General features: G+C 41.5%; 2 protein-coding genes across 2 annotated transcripts in view; both read left to right on the top strand.

The window, feature by feature from the left end:
• Positions 1-5,910, top strand: part of bean1 (brain expressed, associated with NEDD4, 1) — a 57,540-nt gene extending 51,630 nt beyond the window's left edge. Inside the window, exon 5 of the mRNA XM_020709286.3 lies at positions 1,527-5,910. Coding sequence (XP_020564945.1) covers positions 1,527-1,917 — 391 coding nt within the window. The 3' untranslated portion in view covers positions 1,918-5,910. The remainder of the gene's footprint in view (positions 1-1,526) is intronic.
• Positions 5,911-13,900: 7,990 nt separating this feature from the next.
• On the top strand, positions 13,901-22,024 carry LOC101174769 (transmembrane protein 41A-B). The gene is made up of 5 exons (XM_023963601.2): positions 13,901-14,211; positions 17,526-17,676; positions 17,840-18,001; positions 19,883-20,021; positions 20,099-22,024. The coding sequence occupies exons 1-5, from the start codon at positions 14,072-14,074 to the stop codon at positions 20,326-20,328; spliced, it is 822 nt and encodes a 273-aa protein (XP_023819369.1). The 5' UTR covers positions 13,901-14,071; the 3' UTR covers positions 20,329-22,024.
• The last annotated feature ends 597 nt before the right edge of the window (positions 22,025-22,621 follow it).

Consider the following 22,621-nt stretch of genomic DNA (forward strand, 5'->3'; position numbering starts at 1 on the left):
TAATTTGTGTCCTTGAAGCAGGAAAAGTATTGCCCCCAGATCAACATGGGAGGTTTTAGGTTCATTTATAGTGATGCTTTTGAATTTTCATCATCTAAATGAATGGATGGTCAGAGAAAGGAGTGTTTGAATTCATTTTTGACAAAACAAACAGAAATGTAAGGGGTGAACAGATATTAAATATGAATTTAGCATGAGATGGGATAAGTTCAGATTAATGTAAGGGTTTGGGTGAGGTTTCTGTACAGGCTGAATGTAGCTCCTGAAGAGTGGACATCAAGCTGAAAGAAGATGTAATGGTCACAGCCCAGTTGATACAATCAACCACTGGATGATTGAATTACAGGGAATGACTTCCTCCTATCAGCTCATCCTCATCTACCATTAGCCACACACACAGACTTTATAATTCTGTTTTCTCTTCAGTTTATTCCATTTTACGAGCTCTGCTCTCTTTACTTGACGTGGATGAAACCCGAGTTGGAAGAGTTCATCAGGGACATTTTTGGGAATCGTTCAGAACATTTCCATGATGTAGCTCAAATAAACCTCCCTTACATGCCAACAAGAACAATGAACTACCAGTGACCATGAAAGAATAATAAAGCTATATAATTCAATTGGGAAATCAATTGTTTCTGAATTGCTGTGGGTAATTGGAACCAAACTGCTTTTAAAAAGCTTTTCATGGTTTGGCACTGATTTGCCTGACATTTCCAGTTTTCATTGGAGCATATTTGACCTTAATGTTAATTCAGGGTGACTATCTGTGCTTAGACTCACAGCTGTTACGAAGACAAAACCAGAATTTAAGTCCCACGATCATCTTTTGATCTATTTTTAAAGCAGTCCCAGTGGTCTTTTAATTATGATTATGCCGTTTTTAGCCGGAAAAAAAAAAAAAAAACCTGTGTCATTTTCTAGGACATAGTTTCTACAGAGCAGCAGGAAGTTACGGTAATTAGAAATTGGCCTCCGAGTTGCGGGCAGGACTGTGATTATGGAGCAACTCCACCCCCACTTCCACATACCCCAACAGCCATAATTTTTTTACAGGCTCTCCCGCTGACTAACAGCCCCTCACACTCCCAGCCTAATATTACAGGTGTAACAAATATCGGGAGCAATATTGTAGCTATCCAGTGGTAGAGTTTAAATCCAGATTCCAGCCTGGACTAGGAAAACAAAGACACACATGGATCTGTTTGTCTGACAGTGGATGATCAGAATGGAGTGGAGCAGACAGCCATTTGAGTGGCCAACCCAACTAAGTCACAAAACAGTTTTTTTCAACCTGTATTATTTTGTCTGCTCCTGATTCACAAAGATTTGAATGAAGGAATACCCAGAGATGGAATTTTAAGCTTAATTTTCTTCATATATGTCCTCCATCATCAGAAAAATGCCACCATTCTCATCCGAGTGGATATTTAAATGTATATAATTTCATAGCAGGAAGTCAAAAACTTTATCAGGATTCTATTCTTCTTCTCCACAATGCTAACGATGTATCCTTATCTCCATAGCTACGATGAGTGCGTTGGTCCAGGTTCCTCTCAGCTTCAGATACCAACAGAAGACCCACCTCCTTACTCTCTGCTGGACCCCTGTCAGCGCAGGGTGGAGTCACAGGAGCAGCCCATCCTCACCAGCCCAAGCGCTTCTCCGAACTGTGGCGAGAGCTCAGCCAGCGCAGCCTGGTTCTCCCCCTCGCATTACCCCCTGGGACTGCCGGGACAGGAGCATCAACACATCACATCCATCTCCTTCCCAATGGAGGCAGCGCCCCCTTATGACTCAGTGGTGGCGGAACAGGGACAACAGCTCCCTCTCATGCCATGTGATCTTTATAAACACCAATCAGAGAGTCGAGAAGAGGGGAACTCCCAGCAGCTCTCCACAGGTCACATCTCGTAGGATTGTGTTTTCATCACCTCCCTGCTGTCCCCAGATGAATTAAACAAACACTGGGGGAGAAATTTCTGTTAGTAGCAGATGTGGCACCAAGCTGAGGACATTAAAACAGATTCACAACTTCCGCACAGTTGTGAACACTGCTAATAGGGTTAATACTGCAAAGCATTTAGGCTGGAAATGACAGTTTCTCATGAAGACTCCCATGGAAAAAAGACTCTGAAATCACCCGGTTCCGTTTTCAGCGTGTTTTCATTGTTATTGTTGCTTAAATTAGGATGGATTTAAGAGTTGTGCTTCACATGCAGACATTAGTGGGTCAAAAAGTGAACAAAACTAGAGTAGACAACATCAATGTAATATTTTATTGTATAGTTTGGACTTTTCACACCAACACTGGATGGGTATTTTTCAAGTCAGAGTAAATCCTGCAATTGTCCTATTGTCCTATATGATATATGACTGGCTTTTAAGGTGAAACATAAATTATTATGTATTTGAATAAACTGTCCATGATTGATGCTCGGTGATCTGTGAACAAAACACTAACTGAAAGGTTACTAATACAATTTAGGAAACTTGTCTACTATAGTTACAGAATGTGTGCTTAGTCCAAATTCAAGAGCTTCAGTGTCATTAGATTGTACTTTAAACTCTTCTTAAGCCATTGTAATTGAGTCTTAGAGAAGAATCCTCCAAAACTAAATGTCTTTTTGCTAAAATTTCCTCAATTATTTAACCAGCTTTTTCCTCACAAGCCAAAGACGAGGTAAACGGAACTTATATCATATATTCAATGGAAAGTCACTTTAGAAACTGATTTTTGAAGCTTCTAAATGTTGTTTTATTTACCTTACTCTGACTTTAAAGTCATCATGGCACCGTTGAAGGCAGATAAACCCTACCTGGTCCTCAAGATCTACCACAGTGCTTTTTTCAGCTAGCCCCACTCTATTTGCTGGGTCCCTGGATCAAGTCTGTTTGTTCATTCAGAACCTGGAGTCACTTGATTGCCTGATGAAGCCCAGCCAGCATCTTGGATTGTTTAAATGTGGGCCTCACTAATGGACCAAATGGGTTTGTCCATGGGTTCCTTGGTGGCCCCACCTGTGACTGGCTAAATAGCTCCTCCCCCACCAATAACCACCATAAAGACAATGATAGTAGAGCTAAGTTAGCTGGCAGGACCAGGCCTGGAAAGCCTTCATGTACAGTGATGGTCACATCAGTAGTGTCTAGTGTTATGGTATCCTTAAACATATGAGAAAAGCCCTCAGATTAGAAGAAACTAAAGTGACCACTGTGGGTATATCCTTAGTTGGTTCATAGATTTCAGGTTCTTCCAGAATCTGAAAATTGCAATACAACTGTCTCAAAAGATCAGTTTTGCACATGAAGAGAGAAGAAGAGCTTCCTATTTTCCACATTTCTGCAGAAAGCAGAAATTCAGTGAAAGGAAGTGCTGATAGAGTTCTTTGAGGTTCTCCGGTGCGCACTAATGCATTCTAGCATACTGTCCCGTTTGTCCATGTTTGGTAGAGAGTGAAAGGTCCAGTGTTTCTTCATTTTTCATGGGATGCTAAAATGCAGGACTCCTTCAAACTCTTCATTGGGCCCACTCCCAGCAGCGCATTAGCGCGTCAAACCCGCTGATAAATGTTTCACCAAGTTCACTAAGTGTTAACCAGCCATTTTTTAGGCCTGCTAAAACTCAGCCTGTGATGTTGAGTTGCACATCACAGCTCAGCTCAACCATTAAAGTACAGTAGAAATTTTCAGTTACTGGTAGTTGTTTCTTGCTGGCAGGAAACCCCAGATAAGCATTCGGAATTTGCATTTTATTTATGTACCGGGTGTGGAATAACCTAATAGGAGCTGGTTAAAATATTTTCTGTACATTTTTGCTCTCCATTAAACAGACATGCTCATTTTATTTGTTTAATGTTTTGTTTTGTTTTGTTTTTTGTCTCTCCAACATGTCAGATTGTGTTTTCTGGAAAACAGACAAAGGAACTATGTGATGAACATATATTATGCATGCTTTTCTTCAAAACTGCGTATTCTGTCGACCAATTGAAGTACCTGGGATCAGTATCACAGCTTCCTACCTGATCAGAATTGTTTGCATTTCTGTATAATTTACCAGATTTTTACAAAGACAGAAACAAAGAAGAGCTGAGGTGGAGAAAAAGCTTTGGACATTCTGGAGACACATGACCTGTAGACATCATTCATCAACAGTTATTAAAGCAGGGCGCCCCTTCAGCCTGAGCTTTGGTAACAATCTTAATGTTTGTAATGCTTGTTTGTTTGCATATGTTATGTTGTTATTGAACAAATTGTGTTTGTCAAATTTAAGCTTTAATGATGTGCCTAGATAATTTTGCTCCTTCTTCCTTGACTGTTAGCTTGAATACTGTAGCCATAATGAGCTTACTGTGGACAAGTTGGTTTCTGATTATTGCTGTTTCCGAAGAGTTTTGCCTCATGAGATATTTTTTTCATCTGTTCTTTGTTCTTGAAGAAAAAACACACACTTTTCTCTGTATTTTGGTTTATGACCCTCTCCTAGCTGAGTTCGGGCTATTTCTTTATTAATTATATTTGTTTAAAAAGGTGGTGAATGGGTCAAATATTGGTTCATTCTAGTGTTTCATGAAGCCTAATTGAATTATAATTTAGCCCTTGTGCTATCCTATGACCCCACCCTTACATTGACGTGTTCTCCCTACCATGACAAAGGTGGATAAAGATGGAAAGATTTCATGTAATCCATGGACACCAGTGAAGATCACAAATCATTGAAGAAAAATGGTTCAGAGCACTGTCTAGTGGGTCTAGATGACCCCACTCCGAATGTTAAAGTGCCTAGGATAGCACAAGGGTTACAAGTAAGAATACTTTTTCAATACTGCTTTTTGAGCAGATTTCGCTCATTATTTGGTTTTTAACCATTGACTGTGAATAGGAACTTGACCAAGCGATTGTGATGTCACCAATAGAGAATTGTTGACTTCCGGCCCCAACCAAATGAATCAATTCAGTCGATGATTTCCTTTTTTGGGGTATGAACACCACCATGTTGGAGTCAGATGACGTCAGTAAGCAGTGATTGGTCCGAGGCGGTCTAAGCCAACGATTCTATGACAACCACTCTCTCCACTCAGACGCGAGGTTTTTGAAAAGTCCACATCCCTACCACTTGACACAAAATCTTTCAATTACACAATTCAAATGTTGGGGGCCAGCAGACACCAGCTATTTTTATAAAAGCATCTACTGTGTTAGTTTATAACTTGAATAACTTGCACTATAGAAAAAAAATATCATGAAAAACAAAAAAGCAATAGGATCTCTAGGAATATGTTGACTCTGACCAATAGAATGACTGAATAATGGCTGTTTATTTCTCAATAGAAGGGATTTTGGCTTCTTGGAACCTGATGGTACTTCCTGTCTGGAACACAAAAGGGGAGGGGTCACTTTGTCCAGTTTTCATATACAGTCAATGGTTTTATTATCCCAAAAAGGGAAAACTGTAAAAATCCTGCCCAGAAACCAGTCTGATCATCACTCACCACCAGAGAGTGCTATAGAGCTACAAAGAAGACCTTTAAGTTTGTCAAAACACTTAACAGACAAATGTATCCTGACTGTGCTTATCCGTGTTTGTATAGAATGAGAAGTGTGTTGATGCTTTATTTGACCATAGCAGACTATACCTGCATAGTTTTTCACAGCTGTCAGTATTCAGTTTAGACACTAAATAGTGTTTTTCTGCAGCCTAGCACTTTGATGCATCATATGGTTTCTTTTTTTGGAGCTAGCACGAATTTTGATAGATGCACCATCTGTAATTGTATGTAAATACCACCACATGTGTCCCCTCTTGTTCTGTTAAGACCACTTAAATTGTGTTTCATTAGGTTGTGCATTAGAGGTTTTGTTAAAGACTTTCTTCTGTAGGGAAGACTAAATAAATCTGACATTTTTAAATCTCTGAGAGACTGCTTTTAGGAAAACGCTGACCCAAGAAGCATGCATGATATTTATCACACATGGTTCAAACTATAAATACTTTTATACTAAATATTTAAAATTATTTAATTTGTGTATTTTCTGATCAGGACAGTTTTAAAGTTATTTTTGTTTTTGTAAAGAAGAGATTTTTGTGCTGTGTCTGGTTTGTACAGATCTCAAGGCAACAGTTGAAAAATGTCCAAGGACGCGTGAAGGCAAGTCAGAGTTTACAACTTTGTGCGATTTAGAAGCAGTGGATTCATGCTTCACCCCCCCCCACCCCCCACCCCCCCCGGATTATGAGTGAAAAAGATGCAAAACTGTAGAAAAATGCACAACCTGGAAAAAAAAATTCAAGTGGACTCCATTGACCCTTCCTCCGTAGGGTGGCTGGGCGCTTCCTTAGAGATAGGGAAAGTAGCTCGGTCACCCGCGAAGAGCACGGAGTAGAACCCCTTCTCCTCCACATCCAGAGGAGCCAGCTGAGGTGGCTCAGGCATCTGGTTCGGATACCTCCTGGACGTCTCCATGGGGAGGTGTTCTGGGCATGTACCACTGGGTGGAGGCCCTGGGGAAGACCCAGGACACGCTGGAGAGACTATGTCTGTCGGCTGGCCTGGGAACGCCTCGAGGTCCCTCCAGAGGAACTGGAGGAAGTGACGGGGCGAGGGAAGTCTGGGCATCTTGCTTAAACTGCTGCCACCGTGACCCGGTCCCGGATAAGTGGAGGAAGATGGATGGATGGATGGATGGATGGATGGATGGATGGATGGATGGATGGATGGATGGATGGATGGATGGATGGATGGATGGATGGTGGGATGGATGGATGGATCCATCAACATTAGATGAATGTCACTCTAACGTAATCAAATGTCAACAAATCACAAACAGTTTTAAAAATTAACATAAATCTAATATTAATAGTAAGATTGATAATATTATAAATATTCAATTATAATATTAATAAAATTTCAGATTCACTTCATTAACTTCAATTTGTGTTGTTTTTTTTTTAAACTTGATTCAAAGTTGTTCCACATTTTCTTTTTTTTTCTTCTTTTTTTAACTTGTCCTGTCCAGCTGGACAAACACCAATCATTACGGTGAGGTTCAGATGTAATACAAGTCTATAAGGGCGGGGCCTGTCCATCCCCCTACCCCAACCCCAGGTGCGAGTCCAGGAGAGAGCAAGGCAGGGGCCGGTCCATTCCCTGCCCAGGAGGAGGGCACCCAGGAGAAAAGAGGGTCCACAAGAAGTAATGTAAACATGGCCTGACCAGACTCGCCCACACTTGAAAATTTGGCGACGCCCAGTGCTCAGGGGCAAGGACCAAACCCCCACCACAGGGACAAGGAAACCCCCAGGCTCAGATATAATGTGGTCCCTGGCTCTTGGTCTTGCCAGAGAACTCAGGGATCCCTCTCCCTGACAACAGATAAAAATGTGAATTTCAAAATTTAATATTGAGTCTAATCTAAAAGTCCCACTCCAATCATCTATTGATTTATTGTAAAGGTTTTTCCAGGAATCGTTTTGGGGAAAAATCCAAAAACCTGTGTTGTGTTTGAGGACATATTTTCTGCAGTTGATCAGAAATTCACGTGTGGGCAGGACTGTTGGCATGGTGAGAGCCTGCATTCAATTTCCATCATCCCTTTGTTTACATGCTTACAGCCCCTCACAACCCCAACCTAACATTAGCGGGGCAACAAAAATTGTGAGCAATATTGTAGCTGTCCAGCCGTACAGTTTTGATCCAGATTCCAGCTCAGACGAGGAAAACAAAGACGTTCTATTTGTCTGACAGTGGATGCATCAAAATGGAGCAGAGCACGGAGCTTGTGGCCTGCTGATTGTTTTTTGCTTGTAGAAACTACTGTCTATTTTGAATGGCTTTTTTTGTCTGCTCCTTTTTTTTTTTTACAATGATTAAATAAAGAAATACTCAGAAATCTTAGTTTTCTTTATGTATGTATGTATATATATATATATATATATATAAAAACAAAAAAACGCCCCTCTCACCCTCCGCGGGTGGTTTCTCCTCCAAGCTCGGGTCCTCTACCAGAGGCCTGGGAGCTTGAGGGTCCTGCAGTATCTTAGCTGTTCCTAGCACTGCGCTTTTCTGGACTGAGAGGTCTGAGGTCTTTCCAGGTATCTGTTGTAGCCACTCCTCCAGCTTGGGGGTTACTGCCCCGAGTGCTCCAATTACCACAGGCACCTATGTCACCTTCACTTTCCAGGCTTTCTCCAGTTCTTCTCTGAGTCCCTGGTATTTCTCCAGTTTCTCATGTTCCTTCTTCCTGATGTTTCCATCGCATGGCACTGCCACATCCACCACAACGGCTTTCCTCTGTTCTTTATCCACCACTACAATGTCTGGTTGGTTCGCCATTACCATCCTATCAGTCTGGATCTGGAAGTCCCACAGGATCTTTGCCCTCTCATTCTCTACCACCTTCGGAGGTGTTTCCCATTTTGACCTTGGGGTTTCCAGTTCATATTCTGCACACATGTTCCTGTATATTATTCCAGCCACTTGATTGTGGCGCTCCATGTATGCTTTACCTGCCAGCATCTTACATCCTGCAGTTATGTGCTGGATTGTTTCAGGGGCCTCTTTGCACAGCCTACACCTTGGGTCTTGTCTGGTGTGGTAGATCTGAGCCTCTATCGCTCTGGTGCTCAGGGCTTGTTCCTGAGCTGCCAGGATGAGCGCTTCAGTACTGTCCTGTAGGCCAGCCCTTTCTAGCCATTGGTAGGACTTCTTGATATCAGCCACTTCAGTTATGGTCCGGTGGTACATCCCATGCAGGGGTTTGTCCTCCCATGAGGATCTGTCCTCCAGCACTGTATCCTTTGTTCTCCATTGCTTGAGACATTCACTGAGCACACTGTCATTTGAGGCCTTGAGCTTAATGTACTCATGCATCTTGGATGTTTCATCCTGGATAGTGGCTTCTACACTCACTAGTCCTCAGCCTTCTTCCTTGCGGCTAGCATACAGTCTCAGCGTGCTGGATTTGGGATGGAACCCTCCATGCATGGTGAGGAGCTTTCGTGTTTTAACATCCGTGGTCTGTATCTCTTCCTTTGGCCATCTTATTATTCCTGCAGGGTATCTGATAACTGGCAGTGCGTAGCTGTTTATTGCCCGTGTCTTATTTTTGCCATTGAGCTGGCTTCTCAGGACTTGCCTTACTCGTTGGAGGTATTTAGCTGTTGCAGCTTTCCTTGTTGCCTGCTTCAGGTTGCCATTTGCACTTGTAACTGTCCTCGATGTCTGTTATTGTTCCTTCTGGGAGTGAGACCCCTCCTGTGTGGACTACCTTGCCTCTCTTTGTCACCATCCGGCTGCATTTCTCAAGCCCGAATGACATTCCAATGTCAGTACTGTAGATCCTGGTGGTGTGGATCAGGGGAGTCAATGTCACGCTCGCTCTTAGCATATAGCTTGATGTCATCCATGTAGAGGAGGTGACTGATGTTGGCCCCATTTCTGAGTCGGTATCCATAGCCAGTCTTGTTGATTATTTGGCTGAGGGGGTTCAGACCTATGCAGAACAGCAGTGGGGACAGAGCATCACCTTGGTATATCCCACATTTGATGGACACTTGTGCAAGTGGCTTCCCATTGGCTTCAAGGGTGGTTTTCCACAGCTTCATCGAGTTTCCTATGAAGGCTCTTAGAGTCCTGTTGATGTTGTACAGCTCCAAGCATTCAGTGATCCATGTGTGTGGCATTGAGTCATAGGCCTTCTTGTAATCAATCCAGGCTGTGCACAGGTTGGTGTGTCGTGACTTGCAGTCTTGGGCGACTGTTCTGTCGACCAGGAGTTGGTGTTTGGCTCCTCTGGAGTCTCTACCAATGCCCTTCTGTGTGTTACTCATGAATTGATCCATGTGCCTGTTTATCTTGGTTGCAATGATGCCTGACATGAGCTTCCATGTTGTGGACAGACAGGTTATTGGCCGGTAGTTGGATGGGATTGCACCCTTTGAGGGATCCTTCTGGATCAGGATCGTTCGCCCTTCCGTTAGCCATTCGGGGTGAGTCCCATCTCTAAGCAGCTGGTTCATTGTGCTGCCAGGCGCTCGTGGAGTGTGGTAAGCTTCTTTAGCCAGTAGGCATGTATCATGTCAGGGCCCGGTGCTGTCCAGTTCTTCATACCTGAGACTCTTTCTTGGATGTCAGCCACTGTGATGGTTACTGGATTCTGTTCAGGGAGGTTGCTATGTTCTTTTCTCAGAGAGACCAGCCACTGGGCATTGCTGTTATGTGCTGTCTCTTTCTCCCATATGCTTTTCCAGTACTGTTCCGTTTCCAGCCTTGGTGGGTCTGCTCGGCTGTTTTGACCCTGCCACTGAGCGTACACTTTTGCAGGTTGAGTTGCGAAGAGCCTGTTTATTCGTCTGGCTTCATTGTCTCTTGTGTACGTCTTTAGGCGGCTGCTCAAGGCTAGGAGCCTTTGTTTGGCAGTTTCCAGTGCTTCAGGTATGGACATCTGGCTGTATCTCTTAGGTACTTGCTTTCTCATTGTACCTCTTTGAGCCTCTGTCAGCTTACTCACATCCTTCCGAGTTGCCTTGATTTTGGCCTCTAACCGTTGCTTCCATGGTGGGTATTGTTTTCTTCCATGGTTGCTCTTATAGCCAAGCATCTCAAGGATCACTGCTGCTGAAGTGTAAACCAGTTCATTGGTTTCTGTGATGGTTGTGGTAGGAATTGCCCTCAATGCTTCATTCACAGTTTCCAGTAGACTTTCAGGCGGTACATCACTTAACCGTTGTAGCTGGTGTCGGGGCTGCATAGTGTTCATTGTAGACATGATCTTCTCTTTCAGGTCAGTTGCTGCCTCGCTCAGTGTAATTGTGGTTGTTGGGGCTGTGTACCCAATTTCAGGGTGGGAGTGTGGTATAACTTCCTCTCTGACCTGTTGTTCTGGCTCTCCCGTGGCATTGTATTGTATTGCTTCAATCTCAAGTTGTGATAGGAGTTGCCGTTTGTGGATGTTAGAGCACTGGGCTACCAGTTGTTTGGCAGTTAGCCCTGATTGTGGGTTTCCACATTCTCTGCATGTAACCCTTCTGGGTGGGATTACTTGAGTAGTAGCATTCTAACAGAACCTTGTTCTCAAATCTAGTCCATTTCCGTTTTGTTCCAGTAGCCCACTTTCCATCAGGGTGCTCTGGTCCCTCAGCACCTGACGCAGACCTTGTTTGGCCGGGCGAAGTCTGAGCCGGCATGACATGTGGTTCATTGTCTCTCATGTTGTGAGGTAGGCGGTAGCGTTAAGGGTCTTGCCCAAGGACCCTCACTAGGTGATGTTAATTGCCCGTCATTGTTATGGTAATTGCCCCATTTCCATTGTCATGGTAATTGCCCCATTTTTCATTGCCATTAATTGTTCATTCCGCCCTGGGAATCGAACCCGGGTTTCCTGCATGACAGTCCTGCACCTTACCAACCGAGCTACCCAGCTGGATATATAGATATATAGATATATAGATATACATATATACATTTCCAAGATTCTGGGAAAAGTGCCATAAGAATATGTTAGAAATATAATTTTCATTGGAGTGGGTCTTTAGCCCCCCTGTTCATAATTTGTTTACACCTTTTGGTCCTCTTGGTCAAAATGACCCATCCTCATTAAACCCCTAATCCTCTTCACCTGGAAGAATGATTGCATCTATTCAAGAAACCACTCGTTGCTATGATATTGTCAATTGTGTTATTGTTTACTGCATGGGAGATAAGTAATATTTGTTAGTATTTTGATAGCTTAAGAATGAATACAAATGGGCAAAAATAATTTTTAAATGAATTTTTAGTCAAAGCAATGAGCCCTTTTTTTCTGCTGGTGAACAAAGTGAGAAAGTATTTAATACAAAATGTGAACCAAAAAACATAAACCTGTCAACTAATTAGCTCTTGTAGGATAGTATGTAAATCTAGCTTTATCCAGTGTGGGCAGGACCCTTCACGCTACTTCCTAATTATGTAGCCAAAAGGCGGCCCAAGTTCTGGGTCTCCCTGTGCCGCTCCCCAGCCCGGATAAAATACAGGGTTGTGTCAGGAAGGGCACCCGGCGTAAAATTCTCTACCAAACCCTGTGTGAATCAGTAAAAGCTGATTTGCCATGGCGACCCCTGAAGGGATAAGACGAAAGGTGAACAACAAAGGTACTAATCTGCCTTTGCAGATATGTTTCTACACACAGTATGCGTTTCACAGTCATTTGGCAGGCAAGACTGACATCTCTTCCTCTTACTGGGGCAGCTGGATGCTCAGGTTGTTTAGGGGATTCTATCTCTGTCATGGCTACAAGTATGTTTGTCACACGTCTGAACTCCTGGTTATCAAAGTGAAGCAGTCTTGAGTAGATGTGAGCGAGTTTGAGTGGCAATGTGGCACAGAAAATTGGCCTTCCACTCTCTGCATCCTATACACTGCTGCCTTACATAGCAGTCCAAGTAGTCATACAAGTCAGTCTCATCCATCATTTTCCAAATCTTTTAGTATTTGCAAAAAGGATCCAGATTAGTCATCTCCAGGATTTTATTTTTAATTGCTGGTGTGACAAATAGGTAAAATGTTGAGACAATGATTTGAAAAACAGCATGTCTTGTGGGTCCAGGGGTCATCCTCATGACATGTTGTTCTGTGTTTGTCCCACGCAGCCGAGGACAAGGTTATTTCGCTGATTTTTGAAAGGAAAGTCTTTTTTTCAGCTTTAGAGATTTCTTATTATTATTCTGAAGATGATTTTTTCTACTCTGGGTTGTCTTCCTCCCCATCTTCCATGATATGTCCTCCACATCCTCTTCTGAATCAAAGTTTTCTTGCTGACTGAAATCAGCTCTAGAACCATTACCAGGTACTGTTATCTGCACCCTTATAGCCTCTGGAAGTCCACAAAAAGGAGCAATATTGTCAGATTTGGGTGAGATCAGGTTACTGGCAGAGCAGTCTGTGAGAAAACCACTTGTTTTTTCTGCTACTGATTGATCTGAGACCATTCTAAACCGTTCTTGCAGTTCGTGACTGGGATTTCAGTTCAATTGATCGTCCGGTCTGCGACAGACTGGCGACTTGGATGTCCCCTGCCTTCACCCACGAGTGGCCGGGATAGGCTCCAGCACCCCCAAATGGAACAATAATGGGTTTAGAAGATGAATGAATGAATGAATGAATGAATGAATGACTGTCCGACCATTTTGACCTGAATACAATATTTGTAATTTTTTTTGTACCGCCTACAGAGAAATATGAATAACGCAGCATATCTAATTGTTTTTAATGTTGGGGTTAATCTAGGAAAAGACATCAAATTTTAAGTAGAAAGAATACTGTTTTTTATTTACAAAAAACATTTGTAAAAAAGAAAAAATATTCAAATTATCCATTAAAAATGTAACGTAGGTTCCAATTAAATCTATAGTCGGCAAAAAAATCTTTCATTTATCCACAGAGTTGAAAATACAGAAATATTATTTCTACCTGCGACAGACTGCCAACCAACCTGTGCAGGGTGTCCCCTGCCTTCGCCCACGAGTGGTCGGGATAGGCTCCAGCAGCCCTGTGACCCCGAAAAATTAAACGGTTAAGAAGATTCATTCATTTATTCGTTTTCTAATCCGGTTAAGGAAATGAATAGATTAATTATTTCACCCCCCGGAATTATGAGTGAGTTTCGACCAAAAGATTCCTCTCTGTCGCCCTCTAGTGGCCTAGAGTTGTACGTGAATGAATAAACGTCCAAATTTCAAAGCGAGCTTTGGACTAAATGATAGAAATCCGGCTTTAGAAGGAGCGGGTGTAGAAACATGTATACGGCAACTGATGTGAAAAGCACAGTGAGTTTCTTTAAAGAGTCTTTGAGTTTGAATAAAGCTGTCACGCCTCCAGTTGCCATCTGATCCGCGTTCCGAGCCCCTGCAGGAATGTCCGCCGTCATCTGGAGCCCGGATCCCGGTAAGCGACACCCCTTTTCCCTCGGTGCCGTCCAACGGAGCCACAACACGTCAACTTTAGCCCCCCGGAGGTCTTTCCGCTGCGCTTAAATTAAGCCCGAGAGAGGTTGGAGCAAAGTCAGCGGTGAGGAGGAGGCTTCTCAGCGGGACGGCATGCGCTCCTTAGCCGGACTGGCTGCCATCGTGGCGGCGGCGAGCGTCTACCTGTACGTGCTGTCCACGCACCTTCCACCGGGACCCAAGCAGCTCCCGCCGGACACTGAGGGGGCGGACGCGCAGGAGCTGGACTTCAGGTAACACCGAGGGCTAGGTTTACCCAGATGGAACTAAAACTCCTGTGAAAAATTTGATAATCAATCAATCAATCAATCAAATGTTTAGTCTACAGCCAATGATTTTTTTTAAGAACTGAAAATAATAAATTGAACATTTCAGTAGAAATCTATCTATCTATCTATCTATCTATCTATCTATCTATCTATCTATCTATCTATCTATCTATCTATCTATCTATCTATCTATCTATCTATCTATCTATCTATCTATCTATCTATCTATCTATCTATCTGATAGACAGAGAGAGAGAGATGATTTTATAAAGTTTGCCAGTGTAGAATGGCTTGAAATAATAATCTTGATAAGTGGTATTTAATATACCTTTACATTATGTACTCAAAGATATTTTACTTTATTTTAAATATGCCAACTTGTGTATGCACCTTGTAGCAGGCTTTAGCAAGACGTAGTACACTTGAAGTTTATTTTAATAAGTATATCTGAAGTATAGTGAGTATACTATAGACCATGTACCTGTAGGAAGTATTATAACGGAATACTTCTTCAGACTAAATTGGAACATTTTAAGTTTAGATACTATATAAATAGTATACTGTCTATTTTATATACTATGTATAGATATTAAATTTCAGTAAACAAGTGTACTGCCTCACTTTTGGCACTAAGTACACTTGTAGTACACTTAAATAAGCAACTTTTTTTTCAAAAGGTGGTAAAGAAAAAATGAAAAGAGAAAATGTAATGAGGTAAATCTTAACTTTTTGCAGCTGATCGTTCTATAAATCTATTTTGAAAGCCAGTGGGGATTCCCCAAAGCACAAAACCCCCCAGATCACTGTCCTGAAAAACAAGATGTAATCTGCGTGGTAAACAGTCGGAGTCAGTCATCAAATACACAACATAACTCATTTGTACTTCATTAGTTTGTGTTGATCTTTGAGTAACAGCACAAAACCACTTACAGAAATGGTCTCTTTGAGTTCAGAAACCCATGGGTTACTTTTCACTTTCGACAATAATAATGTTGTGTTGCTGTTATTGTGGCACTGAATATCAGATAAAAAGGACAGAAACGTCTCATCTTTCCACCCTGAAGCACTTCTTGAGCTGATCACGTTACTCCTCAGCGTGAGCGTGAGGACTCGTGCGGTTGCTGGAGGACGATAGAATAACACTGAGCTCAACACTCCGAGGCCAGACATGTGTGTCTGCACCCATGATACAGAGATTACTCATGGTGCACGGATACTGTATCATTCCACTGTGTTCACTCATGTCATGTTTAATGGCATGTAACCAGACTGAACACAACCTCAGTTCTGAAGTCACTTTCTAGTGACAGCGTCTATTCTGGTCAACAGGAAACATTTGGTGTTCTGATGCCAGCTTGTGTTCCCTCCAGATCTAAACTGTTTTGTGAAGCTACGCAACATTAAATAATCTGGACACATACAGTACATACATGCACACAGGTTCACATGTCTGCGTCCTTACACATCAGCAGCATGCTGACCAATGACGGAGCAGAAGATCTGACCTATGACCAATCAAACCGAGCACCCTTGAAGTTGAAGTTGGGGGGACAGAGCAAGCATGTTGAGTTTTTGATGACTTGTATTTCCACCATCTGCCTACGTCTATTTCTGGCCGTCAATCAAATGCATCTAGTTACACTTGATTTTTCACGCTCAGACCAATAGAAGGATCATCTCTGCACATTGAACTGCTTTTAAAGAACCCCACAGGCACACTGGCTTACAGGCTGTAGTTATTCCAAAACCAAAAGAGAGATGAGTAAGTTCATATTTTTGGCAACATGGTGTGAAAAAATGTCAGCTTTAGCTGTACCATGAAGTTGGTGTCCCCATTGCCATGTTTTGTAACAAAACCTCCTAAAAATGATATAAAAGTCTTCCAAGAGAAGGGAAAGCTTTTTCCTTACAAAGTGGTTAAAGACCTTGAAAATGGTGTTTTCGTTGTTTATAACATGTTTTTGTGGCATTTTTCCGATGATGGAGAACATTTATAAAGAAAATTAATTTACCGGTAGTCTAAAAAAGGCATAATTATAATTAAAAAACCACTGGGAACGCTTTGAAGATAGATCAAAAGTTGATCGGAACTGGACTTTAAGAATGCTGCACACAGGATGACTAAGAGTAAACTTTAGATGTGGAGCGTTTGTCATCCAGAACTTAGGACAGAAGGAGCAAAACATCAATGACACTAGACTGAGGAACAACGTCTTCCTCAGTGGTAACAAAATGCTTCACTCTGCCCAGCTTAAAAGAGTTACACATGCTGCTCAGGTTCAAGATTGTGCACACTGTGAACATTTCAGCAACATTAGGGCAAAGTTATGTGGCTCCGGTGAGAACTACAAGCTTTTTGAGACACTTTGGAATCTCTTAGAGGCTACAACAATTAGCTAAGTGGGACACAATTCGCTATAGATGACGCTTTCATTTCCCTACAGTGTGACAGTGTTTTTCCAACCTTTTGGGAGCCAAGGACCACTTGTTCCTTGATAAAAATCACAAGGCAGACCATTAACCAAAACTGTAAAAAAGACACTTTAGTCTGTATTAAAGATATAGTCATTTGAATCCAAGTGTCTTAAACGAGAATCAAATAACCCAAAAATATTTTACATTAGAGACTCTCAACTTTTTTATTTACAGTTGAGATTTTAGAAATGACCTAGAAAAAAAAAAGAAATTTAGCCAACTACAATCTAGACACAGTTTTGAGAAAATGCTATTGACTGTTATTGAAAGGTGCCTACGGGTCGGTTGAAATTTGAACCCAATTTGGGCCATGAGCCGGACTTTGGACATGCCTGCCTTAAATGTTTACGCACAAATTTAGGTTGAAGTATTTAACAAATAAAATAGAACCTTTTACGCACTTGACCGATCCGATGGCCCCCTTCACGCCATTGACCCATTTAATGGAGCCTTTTTGATGTTAAATTCCTGCCTTCTGTACAAAGGTGGGCCATTTGCAGTATAAATTATGTTGATTTTTATTTAAATAAAACTGTTACAGTGAATCAAAAATGATGTATTAGTTACTTCATGACAAATCATATTGCAAGTGTTCCTCATTTTGTGCGGCCCTAATCAGGTCTTTATAACAGGGTGTTCCACCTTTTCTGCTGTTACCGCTAGAGTGCTGTCCATAGAGCGGCTGACCCAACAGAGAAATCCTGTGAAGACATTACGATGGAACGAGTGCAGGACCTGCATGCTGAGGCTCTCATTCAGCCAAAAAAATGTCTTATTTAGTGTCCTGTTTCCCCCCCATCCAGGCTGAAGTTCCCGTCAGACCTGGAGTCCCTACGGGAGCTCGCAGATACGCTCAAGTTCTACAAAAGAGAAAACTATGGCTACGTTCTGCTGCTGTTCTGCAGTGCTTACCTGTATAAGCAGTCCTTTGCCATACCTGGCTCCTCCTTCCTGGTCAGTTCCACACAGAAGCAAATAACATGTGTTCAGGTATCATGACCTACCACATGTGAAAATGGTTTTCTTTTTATCTAGAGTTGTTTTTCATGAATTTCCCTCTCAATGATTTCTAAAAAAAATGTCTTTCTAAGTACAATTTTCCGGTAATCTGCCCTAGAACATGCTAGCAGGAGCAATCTTTGGGCCCTGGGAGGGTCTGTTGTTGGCCTGCCTGCTCGCCACTTCAGGCTCGACATTCTGCTTCCTCCTGTCGTCAGTGTTTGGAAAGCAGTACGTGGTTCACTTATTTCCTGAGAAGGTCGCCCTGTTGCAGAGGAAGGTAGGTCTGCTCATATCAGTTTACATTCATCTCAAAATACGATGCAACCACTGAAACAAGCAAAAGGCAAACATCACAGTAGTAGGTTTAAATGTTGTCATCTGGGCTTGATTTTAAAGTTGAAAATGTTTCATCTTTTATCCAAAAGGCAAACACTTATTGTCAGTTTAGATACACAACAGACAGTGCAAATCCAAATTATTTTACATTTTTAAACGTTTTCATTAGTTGAAGCAGTTCATTTTTATGCAATTCAGTTCTCAACACTTCAGTACACTCTAACACTTTTATCTAACAGAAGCTGACATGATTTAAAGTCCCACTTCGATCATCTTTGGATCTATTCTAAAGTCATCCTGGTGATCTTTCAGTGATGACTATGCAGATTAGCCAAAATCAAAAAGCATGTGTCGTTTTCTAGGTCAGTGTTTTTCAACCAGTGTGCCGTGGGAGATGGTCAGGTGTGCCGTGGGAAATTGCCCTCATTAACTGATCTAAAAACATTTCCCATCTCCAGGATATCAGCTCTTTGTTCATCCAAACAGGCCCTGATAAAACACTGAGTAGTTAGGAATATGAAAGATAAAAAAAACTATTTTTCTTTGTGTTTATTTGATTCTATTAAAGACATTTTGATAAGAATGACGGTACCGCGATTTAGCCGTAGCTTCAAAGTCCCGCCCCTTTAACTGTCTCCACCAATCATTCTTGGAGGCTTAATCACACGTCATCAGTCTGATCAATCAGAAGTGGTTAAAGTCTTCACTTCTTTGTTTCGATTCTGCTCATAAAGTCTCTCAGTTCCAACAAAAATACCAGCTAAAGCTCGTCTTTAGCGGTGTAGCTTTCCACAGAATCCGGTGTCAGACCGTGGAACAAGTGAACAAAACAATGAAGCTCAGAGACGCTTGTCTTTCTGGGTTCGGAGGCTGTTTCCACTACATCTCCCATGATGCATTGGGTTAAAGTGACAACGTCTCGGCGCACAATGAATCTCTCCTCTTAAGGTCTTGAAACCACAACGTCACACCTCAAACAGTTTTAAATCTTCTAACTTAACTTTTTTTAGATCTTTTAGAAAAAACAGCTGCAGCTTCCAGCTTTTTCTGCCACAATTATCACAAAAAGGCACGTGAGATTGGAGAGGGGCTGTAGATCAATACAGACTATGAGTGTCTCCTTTTATTTTATTTTTTTGGATGCTGGTGTGCCACGGGATTTTTGTCAAGGTTAAAGTGTGCCGTGGCTCAAAAAAGGTTGAAAAACACTGTTCTAGGACATAGTTTATGCAGAATAGAAATTCATCTCTGAGTTTTGGGCGGGACTGTTGACACGTAGTAAGCCTGTGCTCATTTCCCATCATCTCTTTGTTTATATGGTCTTCTGCTAGCTTATAGCCCTTCACAACCCCTATCTAACTTTACAGGTACAACAAAAATGGCAACCAATGTCAGAGCTATCCAGCCGTACAGTGTAGGTCCAGATTCCAGCTCAAACGAAGAAAATAGCAATCCGCGAATTATATGGTACTGGCAGCAACATATGTCGGTTTGCGATATATCCCCACATTGATTTTTCTTCCTACACCCGTAGTGTTAACCAATGAACTGAAAGTTACTTACACCTAACCTTTTTTATTCTCAAAGGCAAATAAAACATGACTGTTGCGTTCAGGCTGTCAACAAAGAAAAATAAAGCAGTTTTCCTAACTCAGTTTGGATCTTTTGCTAAATGGAACATGTAGGAGCAACTAACAGATGCAGTATTCACTTTTGGTCCTTTACACTCACAGACTTTAATCATTCCTGCCCTGCATGAGATTAAATCTAAACCCTCCTCCCTCCAACCACTCCTTTGCTTCTTTTTCACCTCCTCTGTCAGGTGGAAGAGAATCGTAGCAGCTTGTTTTTCCTCCTCCTTTTCCTTCGTTTCTTCCCCATGACTCCTAACTGGTTCCTTAACATCACCTGTCCTGTCCTCAACATCCCCATCTCCATTTTCTTCTTCTCTGTGTTGATAGGTGAGCTCCCAAACACAGTTCTAAAGCACAAATGGAGCCCAGACTCTGATCCCTCACACGCTGCTCTGTGCTTTCAGGTTTGATCCCCTACAACTTCATCTGTGTTCGGACGGGCTCAATCCTGTCCCAGATCTCTTCTCTGGATGACATTTTCTCTTGGGGGACGCTGGCTCAACTCCTGGCCATCGCCCTGGTGGCCCTTGTCCCTGGAGCAATGATTAAGCACTACAGCAAAACTCACCTGAAGGTAGACGGCCTGGACAGCAATGGAGCGGGTCCGGGGGAAATCGACCGCAAGAGACGATAACTTTGGTCTGAAACGCTGGAACTTTATGTCAGAAGAAGGAAGGTGGAGAGCAAAACTCTGCATAGCTCTGAACTTCATACCTTTGCAGCCATGGGATTTCTGTGAGGAAGCGTTCTGCAATTTTCTAAAGACATTTAAGTCGCAAAACTTTACCGCAGACACGTTTTACAGTTTTCTGACTCTAAATTTGTTTTAGACATTTTAAAAGAAAATTCCTGATATTCTATATATTTTATCTGAAAGAACATTTTACTAAACCCCAAAGAAATTTTGTATTTAGAATTTGTGTAAAAGCAATAAAATTGCATTTTTTAAACCTCATTTGTTTACAGATTTAGTCAACGGAAAATGTGCTTTAGATCTTTATGGAGGTACATTAAATGTTTCGTTTAAAATATGTTTAAATTGTTATTGTCTGGAATTATTAACACATAGACTATGCTTTTAAATTATTTAATCTCACTGATTTATGACAGAATAATCATATTTTTTATGACCAAGACAACCAAAACATTTGGTATTTATGTCAACCCTTTTAACGCCATATTTGGAAATAAATTAAGACAATAAGGGGTTAAACATTAAATAATGACCCCAAAGCACAATGACTATGATGTCGAAGTTTAGCATTTTTTTTTTACCAGATCCTCCCCAAAAGAAACATTTTCTAAACTTTAAGGTGATTTTCTACCTATTTTGAAAAAGAGTATTTGTTTACTGTGCTGACAGAACCGCTGAAGGCCTTTAGGTGCTTTTGTTGCATCGGTTAATCAAACTAACTGAAGTCATTTCTGAGTCATTTAAAGGTGCTGCTGACTGACACAGTGTCTTGATTCAATCTCTTTTGACTGAAATGTAGATCGTCATGCTTTAACTTTTTTTTTCATTTTACTTTTTAATTTTCAACATGTAATTTTATGTCCATTTATTATCATTACATAAATGTGATGTCAGTTGAGCTTCTGATCGTCTGGTTCACGATTTCCTTTTTTTGATTTTCATTTTACCCTTTTTTCTCTGAAGCACAAAGATGTTAAGGAGTTTCTTATTCTTTTACATTCTGATTTTTTGTAAAGAATATTTTTAGTTTTAATGGCAGTGTACTTTCGTTATGTGGAGTAATTAGTAACTATATTCATTTAATTGTTAAAAATTCATCCTGCCTGTGTTTTATTCCATTGAGAATCAAACAACTGTTTGAATCTGGTCAAGAGAACAGATGTTTCTGTGCATAAAAGTGTTTGCCTCTTTCCTTAACCCTTGTGCTATCCTAGGCACTTTAACGTTGGGAGTTGGGTCATCTAGACCCACTAGACAGTGTGTTGAACCTTTTTTCTTCAATGATTTGTGATCTTCACTGGTGTCCATGGATTACATGAAATCTTTCCACCTTTATCCACCTTTGTCATGGTAGGGAGAACACGTCAATGTAAGGGTGGGGTCATCTAAGATAGCACAAGGGTTAAAGTCATTTTCATGTCTTAATGCTGCTGCAGCCAAGTAAAAGTGGGATCTTTGTATAGTTACAACAAGCTGGTGCATTTCTGATCGGTTGTTGTGATTTTTGCTCAAGTGTTAAAAAGGAAAAAAAAAGGAAAACTGATCTTTTGTTTTTTTCTGTTCTCACCAAACCCTTCCGTTTCACTTTAGGAGTCTGTCAGGCATATATTGTGCAACAGAAGTCTAGAACACTTACCTGCTGTCTTTTTTTGAACAGGTATGCTAAAGGTAAAAGAGAAAAGGACTTACTGAAGTTCTTTTGAGAAATTGTGGTTTAAAAAAGTTGACGGCAAACACCAAGAACACAAATGCTGGAAATTTGCTGGAAATCTTTCCACAAAAACCCTTAATAATTTCCCAAATGAAAAAAATCTATATACTATATACACACATACACAGTCTGTTTAACCCTTGTGCTATCCTATGACCCCCCCCCCCCCCCCCCCTTACATTGACGTGTTCTCCCTACCATGACAAAGGTGGATGAAGGTGGAAAGATTTCATGTAATCCATGGACACCAGTGAAGATCACAAATCATTGAAGAAAAAAGGTTCAGAGCACTGTCTAGTGGGTCTAGATGACCCAACTCCCAATGTTAAAGTGCCACCTTTATCCACCTTTGTCATGGTAGGGAGAAGACGTCAATGTAAGGGTGGGGTCATCTAAGATAGCACAAGGGTTCATGAATTCTGGGAAACCCGTGCTTTGAGTTTATGATTAGTCAGTGAAACTCCCTTTGAAACATTCATGCCCTAAAATATTTAGACAGAGTTCTTCAATTTTCAAATTTTT

This window comes from Oryzias latipes, chromosome 15 (assembly GCF_053564925.1).
Source record: "Oryzias latipes strain Hd-rR chromosome 15, Olatipes_Hd-rR_3.1".
NCBI classification, from domain to species: Eukaryota; Metazoa; Chordata; class Actinopteri; order Beloniformes; family Adrianichthyidae; genus Oryzias; species Oryzias latipes.